Source organism: Orcinus orca, chromosome 19 (genome assembly GCF_937001465.1).
Source record: "Orcinus orca chromosome 19, mOrcOrc1.1, whole genome shotgun sequence".
Classification (NCBI taxonomy): domain Eukaryota; kingdom Metazoa; phylum Chordata; class Mammalia; order Artiodactyla; family Delphinidae; genus Orcinus; species Orcinus orca.
In genome coordinates, this window is record NC_064577.1 from 36,188,751 (window position 1) to 36,216,449 (window position 27,699).

General features: G+C 44.3%; 1 protein-coding gene across 11 annotated transcripts in view; it reads left to right on the top strand.

Moving 5' to 3' along the window:
• Nucleotides 1-27,699, top strand: part of STRADA (STE20 related adaptor alpha) — a 29,211-nt gene continuing 1,512 nt past the window's right edge. The window contains exons 1-11 of one of the 11 annotated variants that reach the window (XM_033438908.2): nucleotides 1-126; nucleotides 8,591-8,670; nucleotides 11,531-11,588; nucleotides 13,824-13,852; nucleotides 19,852-19,954; nucleotides 20,337-20,458; nucleotides 22,262-22,370; nucleotides 22,476-22,599; nucleotides 24,183-24,354; nucleotides 24,883-24,987; nucleotides 27,435-27,676. In XM_033438908.2, the coding sequence (XP_033294799.2) occupies nucleotides 8,635-8,670; nucleotides 11,531-11,588; nucleotides 13,824-13,852; nucleotides 19,852-19,954; nucleotides 20,337-20,458; nucleotides 22,262-22,370; nucleotides 22,476-22,599; nucleotides 24,183-24,354; nucleotides 24,883-24,987; nucleotides 27,435-27,676 (1,100 nt within the window). In that variant the 5' untranslated portion in view covers nucleotides 1-126; nucleotides 8,591-8,634. The other 10 variants (XM_033438910.2, XM_033438909.2, XM_033438911.2 and 7 more) reach the window with 10 other exon arrangements.

Genomic DNA, 27,699 nt, shown 5'->3' on the forward strand with positions numbered 1-27,699 from the left:
GTCCCTCTACTGCGCATGGCACGTTGCGTACCTCCCTCCCAGCAACTGGCCTGGCGGCAACGCGGCCTTAAACCAAGGAGGCGGAGCTGAGATTGGGTCGAGACTGCTTGCTAACTCCAGGACCAGGTACCGGGCTGGCGGGGCCGCCTGGTGCGCTCCAGGGATCGGTCCCTCCTGCCCTGACGCCGATTCCATCTCCTCGGGGGCGGGCCTCCGGAAGAGCGGCCATCCTAAGCCCCCCCTCGCCTTCTACGGGCCCCTTTTCACCCGAATTCTCGATTCCCGCGATGAGGGGCTGCAGCCCGAGAGCAGAATAGGCTTGGGCCTGGCCCGGAGACACCGGAGCAGAGTTGCCGGGCTCCCTCTCTTCTTCCCCCCTCATTTTCAGGTGGGAAACCTGGGGCCCAGGTGGCAATTTGTCCTGATCTAGCAAAGAGGAGGCATATCCTAGGCTGCCCTCTCCCCGCATCCCCCCACCACATCCCCATCTCATCCCAGGCTGGATAGCCAGTGGGTCAAGCCCTCGTAAGAACAGAGATCAGGTACTCCCTGAATCAGCCTAAACAGAGCTTCTGATGGTCTTGTTTTCCAAAATGTTTAAGTGCCCACAGTAGATTGGGGTGGAGATGAGGGGCGGGGGTAGGGAGGTGAGCGAGAGAGAAGGGGTGTGGTTAAATAAAATTGTTCAAGTTTTCAGGAAATGGGGAACTAACTTCTATGCCCAGCCTTCTGCTAAGATATCCTAGTATATTCTAACTTGACTTCTCCCAAAAGAGCAAAAGCCGTTCGAATTGATTCTTTTCTTATTGTAATATCTGTTGGGGTAGAACCGTATTCCAATATGTATTTGTGGCATTAAAACAGTTTTTCATTGATTGATGGATACTTTTCTTTAGAGACCCCCAAGACTGTTCCTTGTCCCTGAGAGCTGAAGAAACCAAATCTTTCCTGATTTTCAAATCTCCTCAGGCCAGGAGCCTATTCAGCCATATGTTAGTGCTGAACGGGTTAAATCTGCTGCCCTCCCCCCCCCCCTTTAACTAGGTTTCTTAGAGGTATTGTGGCTTAAATGCAGTGTTTATAGTTGTCATCGCAGACATGGAGGAAGTTTAGAAAACCAGTGACAAAAATAGGGAAAAAAGGAAAAATCAAAGTAAATGAATTTCCTTTCTATACCGCTTGGCATCTGGTCAACCTCATTGTCCAATCAGGTGATGCTTTTTCAGTCATTATATCTTTGCACACACAGTCTTGACACTGCTCCCTAAGCTTCTCTATTATCACTCATGGTTTCTAGAGCACAGGCTTTGGAACAGACCTAATCAGTCCTCCACCACTTGCCTGTGTAACTTTGTTTTTTTTGTTTGTGTGTTTTTTATTTTTTGGCCATACCACACAGCTTGTGGGATCTCAGTTCCCCAGCCAGGGATCGAACCTGCAGTGGAAGTGTGGAATCTTAACCACTGGATCACCAGGGAAGTCCCATGCCTGTGTAACTTTGGGCATTTAACCTCTCTGAGTCTTAATTTCCTGATCTGTAAAACGAGGATCTATAATACTTGCTGTGCGCTGATCTCCATGAAGCATTTAGCACAGATCCTGGCACATACTAAGTTCACATAAGTGTCTGCTGCTTTTATTATTTTTACCATTATTAAGTTAACAGATACAGGAGTGCCAATATTAAGTGTTGGTCACAGTAGCCCCTGGGAATGCAACAGCGAATGAAATGCGTTCCCTGCCTTGACAGAGTCTCTCTTCTAGTGGAGGAAACTGATAAATAGGCAATTAAGAGAGTGGTAGGTATAAGGGTTGAATACAGAGGCCAGACATCTAACATGGGTAGGGAGGGGCGGTCAGGGAGGACTTCCTGTAGCACAGGACACCTGAGATGAGTAGTGAAGGACAGGTAAAAGTTAACAGATTGGGAGAGTGTTAGTGGTCCACAAGGGGAAGCAGGATCGTTAAAGTTTTTCTTTGGGTTCCACTTCCTACCTGCCTTTCAAGCTGCATGTCCTAAATATGGACCTATTCCAAGGCTTACTTCCCAGCTCTCTGCTTTTCTCTCACCATTTTCCTCTTTAGTGAATTTTTGTCGCTCATATAGCTTTAGCTGCTAACTTCCAAGTCCACATAGCCATCTCTAACCCCTCTTTTACGCATCAGTCTTTTCAGTACTTCTCTAACTGAATGCTATTTCTACTTGGGATATATAACTGTTTTCTCAACCTCAGGATGACCTAAAAACTCAAACTCATCTTTCCACCAAAACTTCCATCTCTGAGCTTTCCCATTTTGTCTTTGACACGCTACTCTTTTCCCAGTTACTTGGGCACACACAAAAAAAGTCGGAGTCATCAGAGTTGTTCACAGTTAGAATGGGTTCCCTGATTAGGTAGTGAGTCTCTGGCATGAGAAGTTTTCAAGCAGAGACTAGATAACCTTATATTCAGGAGTTTGTTTTGTTTTGTTTTGTTTTTTTGCGGTTCGCGGGCCTCTCACTCTTGTGGCCTCTCCCATTGCGGAGCACAGGCTCCGGACACGCAGGCTCAGTGGCCATGGCTCACGGGCCCAGCCACTCCGCGGCATGTGGGATCCTCCCAGACTGGGGCACGAACCCACGTCCCCTGCATCGGCAGGCAGACTCTCAACCACTGCACCACCAGGGAAGCCCCAGGAGTTTTTAAAAGCAGTTCTTCCAAAGGGTGGAGGATAGGCTCGATGACTTATGGTGTACTTACTAACTAAATTTCTTTATTTTTCCTTCACCCTATCCATCTATTTCTTAATATTCCCTCTGCCACAGGCTCTTATCACCACAGATGTGGTCCAGTATAATTGTATTCTAACTGGCATTCCTTTTCTGGGTTATTTTCACCTCCCCCTCTCCCATCCTTTTGCAGATTAATATCCTTAGAATGTTCCTTAGAACAAGGCTTCTCAAATGTCAATATGATGGTCCACAGATCAGCAACATTACCATCACATGGGAGCTTGTTAGAACTACCAGGCCCCACTTCAGACCTTCTGAATCAAAATCCGCATTTTAACAAGATCCTCAAGTGATCTACATGCACAATAAAGTTTGAGAGACACTACTGTAGACCACTGTTCTGTGTTTGTCACCTTTCTGTTCAAAACCTACGGTGGCTTCCTGCTGCCTGCTGAATAAGATCCGTGAGCTAGCATGCACTTAAGGCCTGTTAATTGTTCTCATATGTGTGGAGTTCTGCTTCTGTAACCGCCCTCACATTAATTGGAGAGTATATGCAAAGTGCTGAAATACTGCTCGGCACATTTGGTCAGTCCTTCAGTATTACTGAGTGCCTCCTCTGTGCTAGGCGCTATTCTAGAAACCAGGAGATACACCTGTGGATATGTAAGCACTAAATAATCAGCAGCTAATACTATTTTATGCTTGGAATTCCCATTTTCTTTAAGTCCTGTTTGACATTCAAGCCCCACCTCTTCAATGAAACTATCCAGGTCCACCTAGCTAACTGTAATCTTTCCCTTTGCTGAACTTCATAAAGTGTTGCCCATTTCTACTTTTGCATTCCCCAGACCTGCTGAATTAAAATCTTTGGAGGTGGGAGTTTGGGCGGGCATCCATAGATTTTTCTAACAACACAAATGAATTTGAAACACATCCTGATTTGGGAACCAGTGGTTCAGATCATTAGAGAAGCTGTTGAAGTGGCAGCCTAGAACCAGTTCTTGGGTCTCTCCAATTGGGCAGTTATATTTGTTTATACAGTGTTTTGGAATTGACTTTATTTTCTATTTCCAGTATTTTTTCCAGAGCATAGATAATTCCTTCTGAGGATAAAAATCATCTCTTTATCTACATTAATATTCTCTTTCCTTTCTGTTGTAGACTACAGATGGACGTGGATGTTGTCTTCTCTTAAATTTCTTTGGCTTGATGCTTTGTGTTTAATGTTATTAGACAATGTGCATTCTAATAATCTTTTTTTTTCCAAATTCAATCTATATTTTTACTATTTCGTAGCAGGATAAATTATTCTCAGCATGGTGGGGTGGGGCTTCTATACGATCAGTGTTGGGGTGAGAATAAATGCAATTTGGTAAAAATCTATAGATGATTTTGAAAGGCCTCCTCACTCCCCTGGATTGAAAACCATTGCTTCGATTCCTCTGAAGCTGTTCTAAGGACTTTTAGATTCTGTGTACCACACTAAGTCCCCACCCCCATTGCTGTACCACTGCCACAACCCCTCACAACCCTACCCCACCTTAAAGAAAGAAGGGAAATGTGGCAGGGTTTTTTCTAGATTCTTCAAAAGCATTTCTGAGTATTTATTTTAATCATTTTACTTTTAAAATCAACTTTATTCAGATGTAATTCACCTATAACAAAATACACTTTTTTTTTTTTTTTTGGTTTTTTTGGCTGCGCTGGGCCTTCTTGTGGCGTGCAGGCTTCTCTAGTTGCAGCGCACAGGCTCTAGAGCGTGTGGGCTCAGTAGTAGTTGCAGTGTGCGGGCTTAGTTGCGGTATGTGGGATCTTAGTTCCCTGACCAGGGATCGACGGGCCCCCTGCATTGGGAGCGCAGAGTCTTAACCACTGGACCACCAAGGAAGTCTCAAATACGCCTGTATTAAGTGTACAGTTTGTTGAGTTTTGACAGATACACTCACATAACCACCATGCAATAAAGATACAGAACTTTTCCATCACCCTGAAAAGTTCTCATGTGTCTCTTTGAAGTTGGTCCCTCATCTCACTGTTGGTCCCAGGCAAGCAAGATCTGCTTTATGGGACTTCCCTTGTGGCTCAGAGTTTAAGAATCCAACTGCCAGTGCAGGGGACACGGGTTCGATCCCTGGTCCAGGAAGATCCCACATGCCACGGAGCAACTAAGCCCGTGCGCCACAACTACTGAGCCTGTGCTCTAGAGCCCGCGAGCCACAACTACTGAGGCTGTGTGCCACAACTACTGAAGGCTGCGTGCCTAGAGCCTGTGCTTTGCAACAAGAGAAGCCACCGCGATGAGAAGCCTGTGCGCCGCAACGAAGAGTAGCCCCGCTCGCCACAGCTAGAGAAAGCCTGTGCGCAGCAACGAAGACCCAACGCAGCCAAAACTAATAAATAAAATAAATAACTTTATAAAAAAAAAGATCTGATTTCTGTTGTATTTTTACTTTTTCTAGAATTTCATGCAAATGGAAACAGTATGTAGATCTGTGTCTGACTTCTTTCACTTAACATGAAATTGTTGCCTATATCAGTAGTTTGTTCCTTCCTATTGCTGAGTAGTATTACATTGGCGTATGTACCACATTTTAAAAATCCGTTTACCAGCTGGCAGATGTTTGGATTGTTTCCAGTTTGGGGCTCTTGTGAATAATGCTTTTACAAGCATTCATGTACAAGTTTATGAGAAAATATGTTTTCATTTCTCTTGAGTAGATTACCTAGGAGCAGAATTGTTGGGTCATAAGAAGCTGCTACACCATTTTCCAGTGTGGCCATATGTGTTTGCATTCCCACCAGCAACATATGAGAGTTCTGGTTGGTTGATATCAACACTTGGTATTGTCAGTCTTTATGTTTAGCCATTTTGGGGCTGTTTAGTGGTATCTCATTGTTGGTTTATGAACATTTCCCTGATGACAAGTGATGTTGAACATCATTTCATGTGCTTAGTGGCCACTCATATATCTTCTGTTCAGATATGTTGCCCATTGTTTAAGCTGAGTTGTCTTATTATTGAGTATAGAAATTCTTTATATATTCTGTATATAAAGTCCTTTGTAGACACACACACTCACACACATATACATGCACACACAATATGTTTTCTCCCAATCTTTTCATTTTCTTAGTGGTGTCTTTCAAAGGCAGACATTTTTAATTTTGATAAAGATCAATTTATCATATTTTTTGTTTTATATTTCATGCTCTTGATGTTCTTTTTTTGAATCTCTACTTATTCCAAGATCATGAAGATTTTCTCCTCTGTTTTCTTTAGTAGTTTTAACTTTCTCTTTAGTTCTATGATCCATTTCAAGTTAATTTTTGTGTACGATGTAAGGTAAGGGTCAATGTTCATTTTTTCTAAATAGATATCAAGTTGTATCCAGACTGTCTTTCCCCATGAAATTACTTTGGCCATTCTTTTGAAAATTAATTGACCATATATGCATGGGTCTATTTCTGGATTCTCTGTTCTGTTCCACTGATCCATTTGTCTATCCTTAGACCAAAGTACACTGTCTTGATTACTATAGCAATAAAGTAAGTCTGGAAATCAGGTAATGTAAGTCATAACTTTCTTTTTCAAAACTGATTTGGCTATTTTAGGTCTCTTGTATTTCCATGTAAACCTTAGACTCAGCTTATCAATTTCTTTTAAAAGTCTGCTGGAATTTTGATTAGCATTGCACTAAATCTGTAGATCAGTTTGGAGAGAATTAACATCTTAATGATATAGAGTCTTCCAATCTATGAACATGGTGCAGACCTCTTATCTAGATCATCTTTAATCCCTCTTAGCAGTGTTTTATAATTTTAAACGTACAGATCTTATCCATAATTTATTAAAATATTCCTAATTATTTTATGGTTTTGTAGGTATTATTGATGGTATTGTTTTTTAAATTTCATTTTCTACTTGGTTGTTGCTAGTATATAGAAATACAATTGCATTTTATAATTGACCTTTCTAAATTCATTTTAAGTATAATGATTTTTTTATAGAATACTTAGAGTTTTCTATGTATACAATCATGTCTACATAGAAAATCATAAAGAATTTTACATCTTTTCCAATCTATATGCCTTTTATTTCTTCTTGCCTTTTTGCATTGGCCAAGACCACTAGTACAATGATGAATAGCAGTGATAAGAACATTCTTGCTTTCCTTCTGTCCTTAGAAGAAACTCATTCATTCTTTTTACTGTTAATAGATGGTAGCTATAAATTTTTTTTAATTTTTAATTTAATTTTATTTTTTTATACAGCAGGTTCTTATTAGTCATCAATTTTATACACATCAGTGTATACATGTCAACCCCAATCGCCCAATTCAGCACACCACCATCCCCACTCCCCTGAAATTTTTTATACATATCTTTTAGCAAGTTGACTTGGTAAATTCTATTTCTATTCTATTCCTAGTTGACTATTCCTAATTGACTAAGAGGGTTTTTTTCTTTAACTTGTGGGTTAGTGTTGAATTTTGTTAGATGCTTTTTCTCCGTTTATTGAAATGATTGTATTTTTACTTGCTTACTCAGTTAATAAGGTAAAATGACATCGATTCATTTTTTAAAATTCCTTAAAATTGGTTGTTCTTTATTTGCAAACAACTTCAAACAAAGACAGTTTTGTGTACATTGACTCACTTTTAAATGTTAAACCAATCTGTTATTCCTGAAGTAAGCCCCACTCGGTCATGATGTATTATGCTTTTAGCCATTCTAGATATAAATTCTTAACTATAAATAGCAAACATAAGATAAGATCAGGATGATATGAAAAAAGATACATTTGAGAAATGGCCAAAGCTCTTGGAAATGGGTAACAAAAATGTAAAACTTAGTAGAAAGGTTGGAAAATAAAGTTTGAAGACGTCTCCTAGAAAGCAGAGAGTTGTAAAGTATGAGTGAAATAAATACAAAATTGGGGGCTAATTCTAGCAGTACACCTTTAACTATTAGAGTTTCTGTTCCTATTTCTTGTCAAAGAAATGATATTCCCCAGAATTGGAAGCCCCAAATCTCCACACTATAAAGGCTGACTAAGTGCAACTGACTAAGCGGCTAGTCCAGACTGCAGCAGGATGGAGGGCCTCTGGAAGGCCGTCTCCAGGGGAAAATTGGAATGGATGAGTTTGAGTGTATGGAAAAACACACTGATGAGACTAATAGCAGAAATGTTGAAGTATTTGGAAAAGTTAATAGCTACATGGAAAAACAAGCAAGTGAAGAAATGAGGCCATTATTAACTCTAGGGGGGAAAAATGAGTGTATGGGGAAGAAGACGTGGTCACCTCCTTTTGCCTCAATGAAGAACCATGTTTGCATAGTCCTAGTAATGTAAATTTGGACTATTGTTTTAACCAAAATTTATGTCAGAACTATGTTGGGAGAATGAAGGCAGGAATGTAGGGTGCAGGAGGTTGATGTAGGAGAGCTTAGTCTTCACCTACCATGGTAGGAAGTTAGTAGATAAATGTCTAAAATGGATAAGTCATGACACATAAACAGCATTTAAGAATGATGATAAAAAGGAGGATAAACTGGCAAAAGAATTGAAGGTAATTGCTTCTGCAGAGGGGTCAGTGGAGGGTTGGGTCATGAGAAATTTAAAGATTAATTTAAACAAAAAAACCCTATAAAAAACTTCTCTTACAGACATTGCAGTATTTCAGAATGTATTTGGCCAAAGTACATCCAGGTTTATTGTCACTTAAAGTTTCTCTAAACAAATCTTTAGAATCTAGGAATTTGTAGGTCTAGCACAGTGCTTTGAATGGTAGACTCATAGTAGGTTTTTGTTAATCAACAAATATTTCTATAAAAGCAGATTTGACTAACTACCTGTGTCTATTTTCCTTCTAGGTTTAAATTTTTGAAATTGAAGTAGGTCTACACTTTAGGAACTCATGTCTTTTCTTGTAAGTAAACCAGAGCGAATTAGGGTGAGTGTTTCTCTTCTTCTGGCTTTACTATTTTTTATTTTCTGAAAAGCAGTGTGTTTGGCAGATATTGTAGGAGGTTTTGGGGGTTTTTTTTTATGTGATGTTCAGAATCATACAGAAGTGAGGGATGTAGAAAGTAAAGTAGGTATTGCAGCCTCTACTCCTAAGAAAAGAACTTGCAGGGACATCCCTGGTGGCGCATTGGTTAAGAATCCACCTGTGAATGCAGGGGACACGGGTTTGAGCCCTGGTCCGGGAAGATCCCATGTACCGCAGAGCAACTAAGCCTGTGTGCCACAACTACAGAGCCTGCGTGCCACAACTACTGAAGCCCGCACGCCTAGAGCCCGTGCTCTGCAACATGAGAAGCCACCACAATGAGAAGCCCGTGCACTGCAACGAAGAGTAGCCCCCGCTTGCCACAACTAGAGAAAGCCTGCGTGCAGCAGTGAAGACCCAACGCAGCCAAAAATAAATAATAAATAAATTTTTTTAAAAAAGAAACGAATTTGCAGGCAGAGGCTGGCCAGAGATATAGAATATACCCACCAGCTTGTCTGATAGAGAAGAAACAAGGTGGCTTATTTTATGATTATCAGTCATTCAACATTAAATGAGTTGCTGGCCCTTTTCAGTGTAGACGTGTACCCACTAATGATCTGCCTGTTTCCTACACATTTTCAGTGAGTTTGTGTGTGTGTGTGTGTGTTTTTTTTTTTTTTTTTTTGCGGTACGCGGGCCTCTCACTGCTGTGGCCTCTCCCGTCGCGGAGCACAGGCTCCGGACGCGCAGGCTCAGCGGCCATGGCCCACGGGCCCAGCTGCTCCGCAGCATGTGGGACCCTCCCGGACTGGAGCACGAACCCGCATCCCCTGCATCGGCAGGCGGACTCCCAACCACTGCGCCACCAGGGAAGCCCAGTTTGTGTGTTTTAAAAATCAGCATATGACTTCCCTGGTGGCTCAGTGGTGGGGAGTACGCCTGCCAGTGCAGGGGACACAGGTTCGAGCCCTGGTCCAGGAAGATCCCACATGCCACAGAGCAGCTAAGCCTGTGTGCCACAACTACTGAGCCTGTGCTCTGGAGCCCGTGAGCCACAACTACTGAGCTCACATTGCCACAACTACTGAGCCTGTGCTCTAGAGCCCACGAGCCACAACTACTGAGCCCGTGTGCCACAACTACTGAGGCCCGTGTGCCTAGAGCCTGTGCTCCGCAACAGGAGAAGCCACCACGATGAGAAGCCCACGTACCACAACAAAGAGTAGCCCCCGTTCACTGCAACTAGAGAAAGCCCGCGTGCAGCAACAAGGACCCAATGCAGCCAAAAATAAATAAATTAATTAATAAAAAAAAATCAGCATCAGATTGTAATCATTGGAACACTTTCTTGAACCCGGGCCCTTGGCAGTGAAGGCACGAAGTCCTAACCACTGGACCACCAGGGAACTCCCATCATAGGTTTTAATTGAAGGCTTTTTGAAAAATTTTATTACACCTGAGAATTTCACTAGCTAAAATGACCTCAAGAACAAATACTGGGTTTAGCTTCTTTACAAGCTTCCTAAATGATTTCCTAAAAGACTATCTTGTTTATTATCAAGTACTCAATTTCTAACTGCTGTAGTAATTATTTTAAAATTCTGTAACACTGTATGTGTACTGTGAGACATTGTGAATATACCACTTTCTTTTTTTTTTCTCTTTTGGCCGCACGGCTTGTGCAATCTTAGTTCCCCAACCAGGGACTGAACCCGGGCCACAGCAGTGAAAGCCTGGAATCCTAACCACTAGGCCACCAGGGAACTCCCTTAATATACCACTTTCTTTAAATATTAAGGTGTCAATTATATTTTGTGTTCCAGTGAATATAAATTTTTTATATCAATTTTTTAAATTTACAGTGTTCTTTTTTTAATTTGGAAAAAATTGATACAGAGAATGATGTTATAGTTTAAATTCATAGTCCATATTATGCAACTTATTTCTGAATGTTCCTTAATCTTCCTTTTTCTTATGTTTATGTGGTAAGAATAACTTATATTGGAAAGAGTAAACCTCGCTATTAATTAAGAGAAACAAAACAGAATCCCTCCTTAGCCTGAACTCTACCCGGTAGAAAGAATACCCCTAAGCCAAGCTTTAATACCAGCCCTTGAGTGAACTACAACCTTGATCCCATTGCTTTTATGTATGAGCTGCTTTTCTATTTCAACCTAACCTGATTCAGGTGAAACCAGACCGCTGATCAGTATGATGGAAATCCAATACTAGTTTGAAATAGCCCAGTAAAGTGAACCATAGATTAGTCATGCTAGTTTGGTCCTTGTAAACTTGGTAGAAAATGTAAATGTTGGTGATATCTTTAGAAATCCTAGTGGATGAAAGAATATGCAGTTTGCTATTTCCTTTTACAAACTAATAGGGGCTTGTGAAAAACTGTTTCATCCCTATTTTCTGTGTGTGAATTCCGGTAGTTTTCAAATTGGCATTAATGATCCAAAGCATCTGTAATAGACAGCCATGGAGTGAATAAGATGGAGCCAAAAGGTAGTTTTATGTATAGGAAGGACAAAAGCATGCTTCATTATCAGGGCCAGTGCTACTTATTTCTCATCTGTCAGATTTAAGAATTGTTCATCAAATTAGGCAAAGAAGAATAGAGAAAGGAATTAATCTATTGTGTTCAGTTGATTTAAATCCAAGATTCTTTTCAAAACTTTTCCATAGAAATGTAGCTTAACTGTACTGCATGATTCGCTTTTTGTAGTTGTCTTTTTGTCTGTCTATCTAATGGCTGATAGTTAATTTTTTGTGGCTTGGAAGAAATACTAATTCTCTTTGGGGTTTTCCTCTTTAGCGGTGGGTCTCGGAAAAGTTCATTGTTGAGGGCTTAAGAGATTTGGAACTATTTGGAGGTAAGTACTGTATGGCATTTAGCCATCACTTCAGGATAAATATCGCTGCCTTTTTGTTGATTAAATCAATTTATAGAAATTAGCAATTTAAGGGCAAGTTGTTATATTTGTTTGGCTACAGCTGTTATATTTACTTGGCTCCTTTTTGAATCCATGCTTTCCCCAAAATTTGAGGACTAATCCGGCAGTTGTCCTTGGCCTGTCTCGATTGTTAGAAAGCCAGTATTTACTTAAAAGCACACGTGTTTCTTCTAAGTATTTGGCTATGAAATACATATTCTTAAAGGAAAAAAAAGTAGGTGTTTAAAAGTCTCTAGCCTTGAAGATTTAAAAAATAAAATTATAGTCAGGACAAAGGTAGCAGTGATATAAAAGTTATGGTTTTTCTGATCAATCTAGTTGACTCATCTTTTCATGAGACTTAGAGACTAGAGAAAAAAAAATGTCAGGACAAAAATACTAACTTCCTATTGTAAAATCTAAATGTTGATTCAGAAGTAAAGTAGGTTTGCAATTTTGAGGTTTAACAAATCCAGGCACTCCCCTTTGGCTATTTTCCAACTGAGCTGTTTTGGGAACTGTGATCTTGACTTAAGGCAAGGAAAATTCTTTTTCTATAAAAATAATAGTAGTAAAGCCCCTTTCTTTTTATCTGTACACCATGATACTCTCTTCAGCTCCTATAGCTAAAGAAATGGGTTATCAGATAGAGTGTGTTGGTTAACTGATCCAAACTACCTCGAGAGGCTTGAGTAATTGAAAACTCAAACTTGCTAGTGACTAGGTAGCACCTATTAATTTATTTTCCCTACTGCCACTCAAAGAACTTCTGGAGTTGAATTATTCATAAACTTTGTCAAAGGGTTTTAGAGAAGACAAATAAGAGTTTAGAAAAATGATGAGTTATTTTTGTTTTGGTTATAAAGAATAAAAGTAATCTGCACAGTAAAGGAAAGGCTACTGGAACAAAAATACTATGTTCTGGTGCTATTCTCATTTTTATCCCCAGCATTAAGGGCAATACAGTGGTTTAAAAGTAAACATTGGCATTGATGGAAATTGAGTTGGAAGTCCAGTTTACATTAATTAGCTAAAAATATTCCAGTTATGTGAATTAGATGAATGGATTTTGGTTTCAGTGTCTTGAGTGTAGGATCTCTGGATGTCTTTTGATAATTCCCTAGTCTCTGATCTGAGGAGGATGAAGAGATTATTCTGTATATTGTTTACAGCTGAATGAAGTGTATGTTACCAAGCTGATACAGCTTGGAATTTGCCTTCTGCTCTAAGAAGCTTTGGTTTGATTTCCTTTTACCTATTCACCTGGCTTATCTTTGACTTGTAAGAAGCCCCTCTTAAGCAGCCGCTCCTGCCATTTATATACCAGAAAACTGATGTCCATGGCACACACACAAAAATCTCATTTTGATAAATTGAGGCTAATTTACTCTGCACCCAATATCTAGCAATATAATTTAAGATATTTGGAGATGTGTAATCATTCCAATACTTTACAGTTAAAATCTTTACTTTGATCACTTTTCAGAATAGAGAAAATAAAAAGCACAGATACAGAATTTGTCTTCTTTTGGAGCAGAAAGTCATTTAAGTTGTCCTTTGCTTTATTCATATTCATCAGGAGTAGCAGAGAGCCAAAAAGCCCTTGCTTTATTTTCATTTAGAATAGAATGTATCTGACTGGAGAATCAAATTGGGTAATGGTCCCACAAACACATGTGACTGTATTAAAACTTTTTTGTCTTCTTTTTTGGAAAACCTGTTTTCTAGTCCCTGCACTCCCTGGGAAATAGCCAACCATGCATATAATTTTATAATGAATTTTTTGTTCACAGTATAAGACTCTGAAAGTAGCCTATTGAAAGTAACATTGTGTGCTGATGGAAAGTAATTGTATGACCAGAACTATAGCAGTTGAGTTGTACTCAGTAAAGAATACCCGTAGAATAAGAGCCTTGCCAAGTTTTGAAGAGCCATAGATTCATGTTTAAAACTCCATCTATCTGCAGCATTTTTACTGTGGATCTCTGGGGCTGTGTGTGTGTGTGTGTGTGTGTGTGTGTGTTTATATGTAGCACTGCAGGCACTTTTTGCTGTAATGATTCTTAAGTGGTTTCCATTAGTAAATGTAGTCCTAAGTGCAGTGATTGCTGTTCTGAATGTGGGTGTGTCTTCTTCCAAAACCCAAAATGCCAACACTCAATCTCTCCACTCCAGAGCAGCCTCCGGGTGACACTCGGAGAAAAGTAAGTGATTTTTCAGGCTCTAGCACTGTGGCTTGTTGCATGGAGGTGACTTGTGGAATGTTGTACGTTTTTTTGGTTGGCTTATCATTTTATGTTTCTGCTCATCTGTCACTGAGTTTTATACATGGTATAATTCTTCTCCTTGTGGGGACTTAGGTTTCACCCTAGAGAGATTCTGATGTGTACTTTGAAAACTGAAAAACTCTCAGGCACTTTTTCTGTCTCCTCCCCTTTGTAGCCTTACCAGTCACCAGCCACCCCCTCCAAAAACTAAAAGGGACAGTTTCAACACTCTAACATGTGGTTATCTTTCAGTGGCTAGTAGTACTAAATTTCCCATCCTTAGTCTATTAATAATAGATTTCAGTCCACAGAGATAATATAGATCTCTGTCTAGATTATAAGGCAGGACGTCAAATCTAGTTTAAAAACAAAACCCCATGTTTTAAAGTACAAAACAGAAAATGTATTTTTTTGGCAGAAGTTTCAAGACTCTTGCCCTGCTTCTTACTCTTCTAGTTTATTTTACCAGTGGAAATAACAGCAGCGTGCCAAGCTGCTTTATTTATTTATTTGTTTGTTTATTTATTTATTTTTGGCCGCCTTGGGTCTTCGTTGCTGCGCGCGGGCTTTCTCTAGTTGGGGCAAGCGGTGGCTTCTCTTGTTGCGGACCATGGGTTCTAGGGCGTGTGGGCTTCAGTAGTTGTGGCATGCGGGCTCAGTAGTTGTGGCTTGCAGGCTCTAGAGCGCATGCTCAGTAGTTGTGTCTCACGGGCTTCGTTGCTCCACAGCATGTGGGATCTTCCCTGACCAGGGCTCGAACCCGTGTCCCCTGCATTGGTAGGCAGATTCTTAACCACTACGCCCCACCAGGGAAGTCCCCAAGCTCCTTTTGATACTGTGAATCAGTGTCTTATACAGAGAGGATAAGAGCCCTTTTCTCCATAGACGTCTTCCTCTTTTTAGATAACAGACCTTTGTGCCTTTTGCAGGCAGCTCCTAATAAAACCGTGCCATGCTATGTTTAACGAGAATGGGCTAAATATCTCCTTTTCATCTGAATTTTGACCTTTTCTAAATCGGAAGCAGTATAATGGACTAACCTGCCTTTCTTGTGGTAAAACCAGACCAAATCTCTTCCTTTCAAAATAGTGCCTTTGTTTGTTTGTTTTCCTAAATAAAGGTCGCCTTCTGTCTGAGTTCAGACTATAGAACATCCACAAAGTAGAAAGCATCCATTTTAGGGTCATTTCCGGGGAGCTGGGGACAGAATGGTAGAGGGGTCACAGCAGCCACCAGACGAGTTCATTTCCTGCGATTCTGGATTTGCCCAATGAACTCATCTTCCAATTACCTAAAGAATTTCATTTTCTAAACCTAACACTTTGAAGTAGTTTTCCATAGTCAACAAAGACAGTAGAAATATTGTCAAATTATGAACTAATCACATCAGTAGTTTAATGAATCATTTCTCACCTAAGCTCAACAAAAGTGTGGCTTTAGTGTGTAGCCTGGTAGGTAGTATGTCTTACGTGCACTCCTGGCAAGGAAAAGGGAGATAGGTAATTTTAAGAAAAAAGTATCCTATATGTAGTTTATCCAAAGGGAGTTATTTAAAGTGCCTATAAAAGAATTTTTTAAAATCTCAGGTCTCAGCTGTTCCTCATAGTCCTTTTTTTTTTTCCAAATTAGAGAAACAAGGAGTTTGCCTAGAGATCGGAGGAGAGACCTTCAAACACAAAGTCATTCTAGGTTTGTCCTCATTGGGGCCATATTGTTACCTGCTAAAAAATGCAGTCCTTTCTCACATGCAGGTGTCAGATTCTGATCTGTGAAGTTCCCCTGGTAACAGGGAAGCTAGGGAATGTGTTGTAGGAGGGCTGGCGTTTGCGGTGTAAGTCAGCATGTGGAACTGTCTCCAGTGGAACCGACTGGTACGTTTGCTCTCCTCTCCAGCCCATGGGAATAACAAGGTCATGGGCAGAAAACCTCCTGAGTTCAAACGTTGCTTAAATGATTACTTTTTAAGTAGATGCCAGCACTGTTGTAGGCCTTGGGGAATACATCAGTGAAGGAGAGAGACAGGCCCTGCCCCGACAGAGCTTGCGTTCTAGTAGAGAAGACAGGCAGTAGACAAAATAAACTGCAGTGACCGCTATGAAGAAAATCAAGCAAGATGACATAATAGAGTGACTGGGAGCTGCTTTACTCGGCGGGACAGAGTCTTCAATGAATAGGTGACATTTGAGACCTCAAGGACGAGGAGAAGCAGCGATGGGAAAATAGTGGGGCAGGAGTGTCCCAAACGGAGGGACAGCTGGTTCGTGGGGGTCAGGTGCGGTGGGTCAGGGCAGCCCCGTGTGGGGCGAAGTCGTGGAAGTAGGCAGCAGCCGGGTCGTGTGGATCCTCACAGGCCAGAGTAGGGGGTGCTGGGTCTGAAAGCAAGCCCCTGAGTTTTGTGTTAACCGGTGACACTGATTTTATTGAGGGCAGGTCGATACTTGAGAAAACAGCAAAACAAAGCAAGAGTCTGTGCAGCGGGTTAGAGGTATGAGGTGAAGCTGGGACTCTCCAAAGTCAGCCGAGCCGGCGGCGAAGTTCTCAGCAGCTGGGGAGTCGCCGTGTCGGAGCTCTTGGTTTAGACTTTTTGCTCAAATTGTTACCGAGTCCAAGCTTGCTCCGCTCGCCGCACACCAGGTCAATAAATTGGGAGACGAGGTGTTGAGGCCAGGGATATGGCTTTATTCGGAAAGCCGGCAGACCAAAAAGATGGCGGACTAGCGTCTCCAAAAAAACCATCTTATCGGAGTTTGGATGCCAGTTTCTTTTATAGAACAGAGCGGGGAGGAGATGAGGAAGTAAAGTAAAAAGGCCGTAAGTTTTGCAAATATCACCTTGAATGGCCAGCCTCGGGGAGGGGATGTGTTCATTTCTTCTTTCTCGCAGCCATCCACAGGTGGACGGGGTCAGGATGCTTCCCTGAACAAAGCCCTTTGGTTTAACATTCAGGCAGAGGGGCAGGGTTCCCTGAGGCAGGCCATTGTGTATAGACAGTATCCTTTAGTGAACAAAAGCAATGGAAGCAAAGGGTAAAGTAAAACAGATCCAACATGGAGTCAGATTTGGTTCTTCCCTGTTACGAAATCTGTACTCCATTTTGTTCCTTGATTGTCTGTGTGAGGCACTGGCTGGCACCAGTATCTTGTTTTGAAGACAAGATAGTTTCAAGAAGCTACAGTGGCTATTAAGTCATCCTAGAATCTGTTTTCAGAGCATTTGGAAACACAGAAACCTGTAAAAAACAAAATCAAACCAACTTTAACTATCGATCAAGCCCTATTTAGGAGTCTCTGCTTTCTCCATTTTCTCTGTTCCATCTTCTTTGCTGAACAGGAGAGTGACCAAAAAGTAGACAGCAAAAGAGAGAGGGGAAGAATAGAATTCATATTTATTGAATACCTGTGATACACCAAGTAGTGCTAAGCTCTTTACATATTTTATCTCATTTCATAGTCACAACAACCCTATGAAGTGGGGATTGTTCCACGGATGAGATGATGAAGATCTCAGGGCTTAGAGGGACCTGCCCAGGGTCACAGAGCAAGGGATAGACTGAGTTCAAGTTCTGCCTATCCCTGGCCCCTAAGCCTCGAGTCTTCACATTATACCACATATTTTACTTCAAATAGCCTTTCCCAAATCATCTTCCCCCAAATTTAACGGATGTTAGGCACAAAAAGACTTCTCTGGACAGGTATCTTTGGGAAATGTTAGGTTAAACGAAGTTATACTTTGTCAAATTACAGAACTTCTCAAAGCCCTTAATATGGGAGTACCCCTTGTGGTTGTCCATGAGAAGGAGAGTGCTGCATTTTGTAAGTTAATTGGACGTGTAAACTTTTTTCATGCGTTAACTGGCAGGATCCGTGTTCCATGGGGCCTCCTTTGGGGAAATCCTGCATTAAAACAACTAGGTAGAAAAGTGGACAAGAGACAGAAATAGGCATTTTCACTCTGGAGAAGCCAATAAATGCATGAAAAGATGCTCAACTTCATTAGCACTCGGAAATGTAAATCAGACCCACAATGAGACTGGCAGAAATGAAGTCTGAATATACCAAGTGTTGGGGAAAAGATGGATCAACAAGAACATACATGTATCGCTAGCGGGAATGTAAATTGATATAACCATTGTGGAAAACCGTTTGGCATTTTTTTCTAAAGTCGAATGTTCATATACTCTGTGACCTCCAGTTCCACTCCTAGGTGTAAGCTTTAGTGTAACTCCTGCATTTATGTGTCAAGAAACACATTCAAGTGTGTTTTTAGTAGCACAGTTCGTAATAGCAGAATGAAAAGTAACTGCAAAAGCCCCTCAGCATTGGAAGGATAAATTGAGGTATGTTCACAAGATGAGCATTATACAATAAGGCTAAATACAACAATATAGGTGAATCTTAGAAATAGAAAGTTGATTAAATTGGAACTGGGATTTGCTAACAGGGCTCAATTCTGCTTGACTGGGTTCCTCTTAATGTTAAGTGGTGCTGGAGGTAAAACCCCATTTGGTTTCTTTCGTCACTGGCAGCATCAACTGTTTTGAAACCAGATGTGTTTCAAACATCAGGCACCCCACCCCCACCCCAAGGTGACACCAGCACGTCAGAACATTCTCGACTCCAGCACTTTTCTGTCTCGTGCTGAGCCAAGAGCCTTCGTGTATTCAAAGACCTTTTCCTGATCGGAGGGCAGGTTTAGGAACGCAGCATATGACATGTGAGCTGGCCTAAGGCTCTTTGTTTCAGTTAGACATACATCTCAAGAAAGAGGATCCCAAAGAAAGAAAAATACTCACAGTCCCTAAATCATACAAATAAATTTAGGTTTGGAAGAAGGAAACTGAACCTATTAAACTGAAGGAAGAGCCATTGGCCTGCCATGTATTTTGCCGGGCACTTTTCCATCAGGACCTCACATGTGACACCCACATCCTAAATGGCTGGAATCCAGCTTCATTTGCAGCCTGAGTGCACAGGGACGAGGGAGCAGGTCACTTCTGCTGCCTGGGATGATGGCTGAGACCTGACAGCTCTGTTCCCTGCCTGCAGCCCAGTGTGTTAGCTGTTTTCTGGCTTCACTTGGAAATGTCAGGGAATGATTGGTCTGGCCTCTTGGTTTGCTAACAAGGGGGCCTCTTATGGCCACATTTTGCCTATAGCAAGATTCAGCGTCTGATCTTTGGGATTTTTTTAGTCAGGACCTTAAAAATAGGACCCTAGGGACTTACCTGGTGGCGCAGTGGTTAAGAATCCGCCTGCCAGTGCAGGGGACACTGGTTCGAGCCCTGGTCCGGCAAGATCCCACATGCTGTGGAGCAACTAAGCCCATGCGCCACAACTACTGAGCCCGTGTGCCACAACTACTGAAGCCCATGAGCCTAGAGTCCATGCTCTGCAACAAGAGAAGCCGCCGCAATGAGAAGCCTGCACACCGCAAGGAAGAGTAGCCCCTGCCCGACACAACTAGAGAAAGCCCACGCACAGCAACAAATACCCAACGCAGCCAAAAAAAAAAAAAAAAGGACCCTAATGCAGCAGGAAATTCAAGAGAAACCCCACCTCTCATTCCCCTTCTCTTTTCTAAATGTGCCTTTCTCCAGACATCCTTTCCCAAGTAAGAATTTCATAGTTTTTAGCAAATGAGCCAGCTGTTGGGAAGGACAAGCAAACCAAGTGTTGACTAGAGCTGGCCCTTGTCCCCACCCCCACTCGTAGATAGCGCTCACGCTTGCTCTGATATTAGTGCCAGTGACTGCATTGAACAGCTGATGCTTTACTTTCTATTTCTCATCAAGTAGGGCTGGAACTGTTTCTTTGCTCCAGGGTCAGAGTTTGTATGTTTGTTTACATGCCAGTCTCCTTGTGGGTCTGAATTACCATCTCCCCACTCTCATCCCGTCCCCAAGTTCCTCTTACTAACCTGTTTTTCTTTTCCTTTAGACCAATGAGGCGAGCGCAGAGTCGATAGCATCCTTTTCTAAACAGGAGATCATGAGTAGCTTTCTGCCGGAGGGAGGGTGTTATGAGCTGCTCACCGTTATAGGTAATGTCCAGGACTGTCATGCTTCAGGGGATCATGGCAGCCGTCTCAGCATCCTCGGGTGAATGTGTGCCAGAAGCTGTCAGCCAGTTGGCAGGATTCGTGGAGACAAAACTGGCTTTTGTGGTTCTTCTATGGTTTTCTTCTTCCAAGTGTAGGGGAACAGATCATGTTTCCAGGAGAGAAGCTCTTTTCAATTTGTCCTTCTGGGCTGTACACTTCTGGTGTCCTGGGCCACAGTCAGAATAGTTGGCTGAGAAGGAACTGATGGAAGAAAAATCAAATAACAGAAATGAAAGTTTTCTTTTCAAATCAAGTCTCTTTAAGGAAGATGAAAACCTGTGTTGCTCTCGTCCCTGTTTATGGCATTTCCCTTTTCTTTTAGGCAAAGGATTTGAGGACCTGATGACAGTGAACCTAGCAAGGTACAAACCAGCGGGCGAGTATGTGACAGTACGAAGGATTAACCTAGAAGCTTGTTCCAATGAGATGGTGACATTCTTGCAGGTAATCGAACGTGAATGTGACACTTGGAGGGAGGGCTCTTAGTTCCAGCAGTCACCACAAGGCATCTTTACATCTGTCTTCTGAAACAGCTGGCGGGAAACGAAGGTAGACCAAGCCAAGAAGTTACGGAAGCTCTTGGTGAAGAATCTTGGGCATTTGGCATTAAGGGTTCTGTAACACTGCTCAGCCCAATTTATACTCCCCTCTTCTTCACCAGATCCTCCTGTGACTCATTTATTCACGTATTTATTATTCAGAGAGGCTAAGTAACTCGCCCCTGGTCGCTCACACTAGTAAGTGGCAGAGGCAGGCTTCACACCCAGACAGTCTCTTTCCAGGTGCGGGGCAGCTCGCCTGGCCACGGGCGACCGTCTTCCGACTCTTAGTGTCCTGTTTGCCTGAGGTTCCTTTCTTCTGGAGAAGCAAGTAGCTGCCCTCTTGTTAAACTGGGAGACACTGCAGGTCTAGTAAGTGCCTGGGGATGAAGGCCTGCCCTGGGAACTCCCTAGATTTAGGGCCTGGCTCAGTGTATTTTCAGTACAGTTGGCTGCAGCCCCTCCCCCTCCTTCAATTACAATGTTTTTCTGAACTCACGCTTATCTGACAGTGCTCCAGTACCAGTTCATGTGTTCAGAGTAGTTTTGGGGTCTGAGGATGGAACAGAATGTCAGTCCCAGCTCAGTTATTTGGGAAAAAACTTACCTGAGTTTGTTCTAGAGCATATTTGAGCTTTGTGATTCTTGTCTTTATCCCGTACAGCCGTGGACAGGCAGAAGGTGCTGCTGCCTATTTGACCTTGGCTCATTTCCCAGAGGCCAGGACCCTGGAGTTGCTGTAGTTCTTTTGTCCAAATTTTTTTTCACATCTTTTGTCCAAATTTATTTTAAAATTCCATCGGTCTTACGCTTTTCATAGCTGCTTCTGAGGAAGGGAGCTCTCAGCCTGAGGTCGCTGGAGAAATCTATTCTAATGTTTAGTAGTTGTTGTTTGTTCTTTAATGCTTTCTTTCCGTGTTTCTATTGCTAACAACATTTTCCTTTATAATAGGAAAACACTTTTTTGTTTTATCTTTTTTTTTTAATTTTAAAATTTTTTGGGTCTTTGTTGCTGCGTGCTGGCTTTCTCTAGTTGCAGCGAGTGGGGCTACTCTTCGTTGCGGTGCGCGGGCTCCTCATTGTGGTTTCTTGTCTTGTTGCGGAGCACGGGCTCTAGGCGCGCGGGCTTCAGTAGTTGTGGTTCGCGGGCTCTAGAGCGCAGGCTCAGTAGTTGTGGCGCGTGGGCTTAGTTGCTCCACGGCGTGTGGGGTCTTCCCAGACCAAGGATCGAAGCAGTGTCCCCTGCATTGGCAGGCAGATTCTTAACCACTGCACCACCAGGGAAGTCCTTGTTTTCTTATCTTGAAGAGGAGTTCTGTGCCTGGGCCCTTGAAGTTGAGCTAAGCTTATAACTTCCTAAGTCTGCAGTAGGCGGTTTGTTTTCATGGCCTCCGAGGTGGTGCACTGTGACCCTCTGCTGTGGTGTTAGCAGTTTCCCTGTTGGCAGGGAATGGTTTCTCGAGGTGCTTTAGGATTGGCTGGCAGAGCCCAAGTTAGGCAGAAGCTGGCGAAGGAGGGCTGGCTTCCCTGCTGAGATGGCAGAGCCTGGTTCCTTTCATACTGGTGGCACCTGCTCGGGCTGCTCCCAGGATTCTGAGCAGGGCACGCAGGGAGGCCTAGGTCCCCGTATTATTCGTGCTGCCACCTTCATGTTGAGCGTCCTCCTTGGGGCCCCTTGGTTCTGACTGCAGCTCACCATTGCTTTCAGGGGGAGCTCCATGTCTCTAAGCTCTTCAGCCATCCCAATATCCTGCCATATCGAGCCACCTTTATCGCAGACAATGAGCTGTGGGTTGTCACATCATTCATGGCATACGGTGAGTGGGAAAGGGGTCCTGTCAGGGATGGGTTCTAAGAACTCTGCTGTCAGCTTGCTCACGTGCTGTCACCCTGTGCTCTGTCCCCACGATCCTCTTCCTCAGGCTCTGCAAAGGACCTCATCTGCACACACTTCACGGACGGCATGAATGAGCTGACGATTGCTTACATACTGCAGGGGGCGCTCAAGGCCCTGGACTACATCCACCACATGGGATACGTGCACAGGTGCTTTCTTGGGCCTGTTAACCCTTTATAAGAGTGGTATCTGGGCCCACGAGCCCTCGAGTAAAGGTTGACTGAAGCTAGTGAAGCCAGAGTTTAAAGCAAGGGTCGAATCCTGCCCTTGCCTCTGCTGGGAGGGCAGAGCATTTACCCTGTCAGCACTAAAGCTACTGACTTTCTCTTTACCGAGCAGCTTGGTCCCGAGTATGAGGGGAACACCTGACGTGGGCCTCTGCACCCCACCTTCTCCTTCCTTGGAGCACCCATACTGGGGTGTGCCCTGGAGTCAGCCCTATGCTGGGAGGCTCGGGAGAAGACAGACTGCTCTGTAGATGGTGTCCAGAAAAGCGGCTCGTGGTAGGGGAGATAATAAAACTAGGACCCCTACCTAACTCCACATACAAAGGAGCACTTCAGGTAGATTAAAGGCCTACATGGAAACGATAGACTTAGATAGAAGGAAACGCGAGGAAATATTTTCGTGACCTGAGGCATAACTTCTAAATGTTTTACATGCACAAAACAAGGCAAAAAATGGATGGAATTGATAATATCAAGATTAAAACTTCCTCTCCAATACAGGACACCAGGAACAAAGTTAAGAAAGGAGTTACAGCATGGAAGGTGTTAGTTTTGTCTAAAACACACAGGAGATTAGTAACAAGGAAATTTTGTGAATCAATAAGAAAAGGATAGCAGAGCAACAGAAAGATGAGCAAAGGATGTGGAGTTTATAAAAGAAAACCTGAAAGACTAATGGTCATATGAACAGACACTCAAGTCTAGCAAGAATCAGAAAATCAAGTTAAAACAGGAGGATGTCACCTTATACCCGTGGGACTGGCTGTAATTCAGAGGCTGGGTGAGGACCAGTGCAGTGAAGAGGTGGGTCTCCCGTCCGGATAGTGGAAGGTGGCCCAACACAGCCAGTCGGAGTCACTTAGAACCAGGACCATCAGTGCTGCCTCTGGGTGCATACCCCAAAGAAACCCTCCCACAGGCCCATCAGGGGACATGTATGTGGACATCTTTGTTCATATTTGTGGTGATGAGAGGCAGCACAAGTGTCCTTCCTGGAAGAATGGATTAGTAAGTGTTAGACCCCACCCCAGAGTGCAGGTGGCATTTAGAAGCAACAATTAGGTGTATACAGTTGGCAGCACAGATGGGTCTTGGAAACATTACACTGAAGAATGGGCTGCATAGCACAGTACCATTAGGTCAATAGAAAACACGTGAGAGAAAACAATACACTTTCGAGAATACCTACAAACAGAACGTACAGATTAAAGGCAGTAGATGGTAGAGGAAGCAATGGTCTGTAAGCATAAAAGAGAACTTTAACAAAACATAAATAAGTTTTAAAGTCTGGTGATATGTAAATGGGGTCATGCTATTTTTTCTTTCTGTGTATATTTGAAAATTTTCATAAAAATGCATGTTCGTGTATATATATGTGATGTATATGCGTATAGTACACACACACACCTGCCAGGGGAGAGGGCTGACTGGGTCTAGTGTGTGAAGACAAAGGCTTGTGGTGTGAGGGGCTCCTGCTGCCCCATGACCCCCTCCCCGCCCCCCAGGAGCGTCAAGGCCAGCCATGTTCTGATCTCAGCGGATGGGAAGGTCTACCTGTCTGGCTTACGCAGCAACCTCAGCATGATCAGCCATGGGCAGCGGCAGCGTGTGGTCCACGACTTCCCCAAGTACAGTATCAAGGTTCTGCCGTGGCTCAGCCCAGAGGTCCTCCAGCAGGTCTGTGAACTGGGTCTCAAGGAGCCCCCAATCCCCACCAGCTCGTGATTCCCCAAGGAGGCCTTCAGGAGTTTCCGGGGATGGGGGTTCCCAGAGGGAGGGCTTCCCTGGTGGCAGGTGGAACTGGGACGCTTCTCGCGCAGGTGTTCCACGCCCTTAGCAGCTGATCTCGTTTCCCCCCCACCCCACCCTGGGGAGGGTCCCAAGCTGCGCCTGAGGCTCCCTTCAAAGATGCTGCCATTTCCTGGGAAGAAGAGCGTTTGGGAAATGTTTGGCGCTCTCTACATCCCTGTCCTAAGCAGGAGCACGTCCTCCTGCTGCCACAGAGCATCAGCAAGGCATTCGTCCCTTCTAACACAGCAGTGACCCCTCCGTAGTGCAGGCGAGGAAAGTCTCCGCAGCCGGTCCCGGTCTGGGGACAGGCCTTCTTTTCCTCTCCCCGGTTTTTGCTCCACCCGCTTCTTTCTCTAAGAACAGTGGCCAAGGCTGCAGTGTGGAGTGACCTGTGGCTCTTTTCTCCTGATTTAGAATCTTCAGGGTTACGATGCCAAGTCTGACATCTACAGTGTGGGAATCACGGCCTGTGAGCTAGCCAATGGCCACGTCCCCTTTAAGGATATGCCTGCCACCCAGGTGAGCCTGCAGCCCAGGGGCTTCCTTCTGCCTTCCTGCCTGTCTGCCTTCCACAAACACTTGCTGAGGAACCGCCACACGCAGGACACCAGCCTGGGATACTAAGATGAAAGACCCAGTTCTTTCCTTCAAGAGCCCCACCAGTGGGGAGACAGTTGTGTAACTGTTTACTTCTGTCAGTGGTAACTGTGGTGGTAATGGAGCCCGGGGTGGGGGGGGGGCGGGGGGCGGGTGTGGGCTCACAATTTCAGGCCTGGAGCCCACACACCAGGTGTCTATTTAAAACATATAAATTAAGCTAACAAAGTTTTATAGATGTATAAAATATGTTCTATATTCTTAACTTGATCCATATACCTGGAAGACCAGTTTCTAATTTAGAATTCTTAGACTTCTCAGGTTCTGTGCTACCACGTTCCAGTCAATACCTTTGCAACCTCCAGCCTGCACGTTCTACTTCTGTTCATGCCCCTTTTAACCACCGCCCTTGGCTTCTAGGTATACATGCAGCCAGTGGCATCGTCTACCCTTGGAGACAGACCCAGGGAAGAGGGTTATCCAGGTCTTATCAAGTCCAGGAAGTGGACTTGGGTCATTTGGGCAAGGATTACCTGGGTCCCAAGTACCTGGAGCATGATCTAGACCTGAGAGGGGGTGGGGGCGGCCGTGTAGGCTCTGAGTCAGCCTCTCCCAGAAGCCACAGACTGCTTGCCCTGTGGGGAGAGGAGGAGCTAGAGAACGGCCACAGGGCAGCTCTAGAGGAGGGGATCTGGGAAGGCTTCTGGGAGGAGGTGACCCTTGAGACTTGAAGGCAAATAGGAATTAACTGTGTGAAGAATGGGAACTGGAAGGAAACTCTTTTCGGCAGAGGGAGCAGCATGTGCAAAGACCCAGAGTCAAGAAAGAACAGGACCGGGGTTTCCCTGGTGGCGCAATGGTTGAGAGTCCGCCTGCCGATGCAGGGGACGTGGGTTCGTGCCCCGGTCCGGGAAGATCCCACATGCCGCAGATTGGCTGGGCCCGTGAGCCATGGCCGCTGAACCTGTGCGTCCGGAGCCTGTGTTTTGCAACGGGAGAGGCCACAACAGTGAGAGGCCCGCGTACCGCAAAAAAAAAACAAAACAAAAAAAAACAGGATCTGGGAAGAGCAGGTAGTTGTAAATGGCTGAAGTACGGGTGCTTCTGGGGGGCTGCTAGGTGACGTGGTTGGAGAAGGAAGCAAGGGCAGATCACGAAGGACTTTGCTTGTGTGCCACGCCAGGGTGTTCGGTTTCTGTCCCAAAGCATGTGGAGAATTGCTGAAGGAGTGATAGCATCAGATACATATTTTATAAAGATGACTCTCGCAGATGGATTAGTTCTGGCAGACTAGTTAGGAGGGTATGGAAATCTATCTAGGTAAGGAGTCTAGGAAGTCTAAGTAAGACAGAAACGGATGCTCAGGAAAGACTTAAAAGGCCATTTTTAGGTAAACAAGGTACGGATGCAGAAACAGCAGTGCCCAGGAGAACCTCCTAAGGTGATGGACATGTTCTGGACCTGGGCTGTCCAGCGTGGCCGCCACTAGTCACCTGTGGCTGTGGAGCACTGTGGCCCGCGAGATTGAGGACTGGATTTTAAGCTGAATTTAAGTAAAGATAAATAGCTATGGGAGTTCCCTGGCAGTGCAGTGGTTAGGACTCAGTGCTTTCACTGCTGGGGCCCAGGTTCAAGCCCTGGTCAGGGAACTGAGATCCTGCAAGCCAAGTGGCATGGCCAAGAGCAACCAAAAAAAATCTCTCTCTCTGTCTGTCTCTGTCTGTCTCTGTCTCTCTCTCTGTCTGTCTCTGTCTCTCTCTCTCTCTCTCTCTCTCTATATATATATATGGCTACATGTGGCTGGTGGCTCCCATATTGGACAGCACAGCTCTAGAAGGATTTCCAGGTTTCTGCCTTGAACAGCTCACGAGGTCCATGAGGACAGCAGTCCCCAAGGTGGGCTGCTTTTACATGTGTGGAGTCTGAGGACTTCGGAACAGCTGCCTAGCCCGCCCCTGGGTGCACTGCTGCTGTGCAGCCCGCTGCAGTGACAGTCGGCCAGAATGAACCCCATCGGACCCACCTGGGCGTGGCACACTGGGGCTGGGCTTTAAAGAAAGGACCTGGCTGCCACCTTGACCCTAGGGTGAGGGCTTTACAGTTGGAAGGATCTGATGCCTTACGAAGGGGGAGAGACTGCAAGCCCCTGCCTTCCAACCACGGCGGAGGCGGGTACTCCTTTGCAGTCCTCCTCGTCAGTTTGGCCTTGCTAGGGTGTGGCTGCCAGTCCTTTGGAAAAGTCAGACTTTTTCCACTTCTTTCTTTACTTCTCCCGAATCACTCGTGTTGGGGAAAGTATACTTGTGAAGAAACTCTATAGGCCTTCCAGGGGCCCCCTCCAGCCTAGCCCCTGGCTCTGTCCTCCCCAGATGCTGCTGGAGAAGCTGAACGGCACCGTACCCTGCCTGCTGGACACCAGCACCATCCCTGCCGAGGAGCTGACCATGAGCACCTCGCGCTCAGCGGCCAACTCTGGCCTGAGTGAGAGCCTGGCCCCCAGCCCCCCCAGGACCTCCAATGGCGACACGCCGTCCCACCCCTATCACCGCACCTTCTCACCCCACTTCCACCACTTTGTGGAGCAGTGCCTTCAGCGCAACCCGGATGTAAGGTATGTCTGCTGGGCTGGGAGTG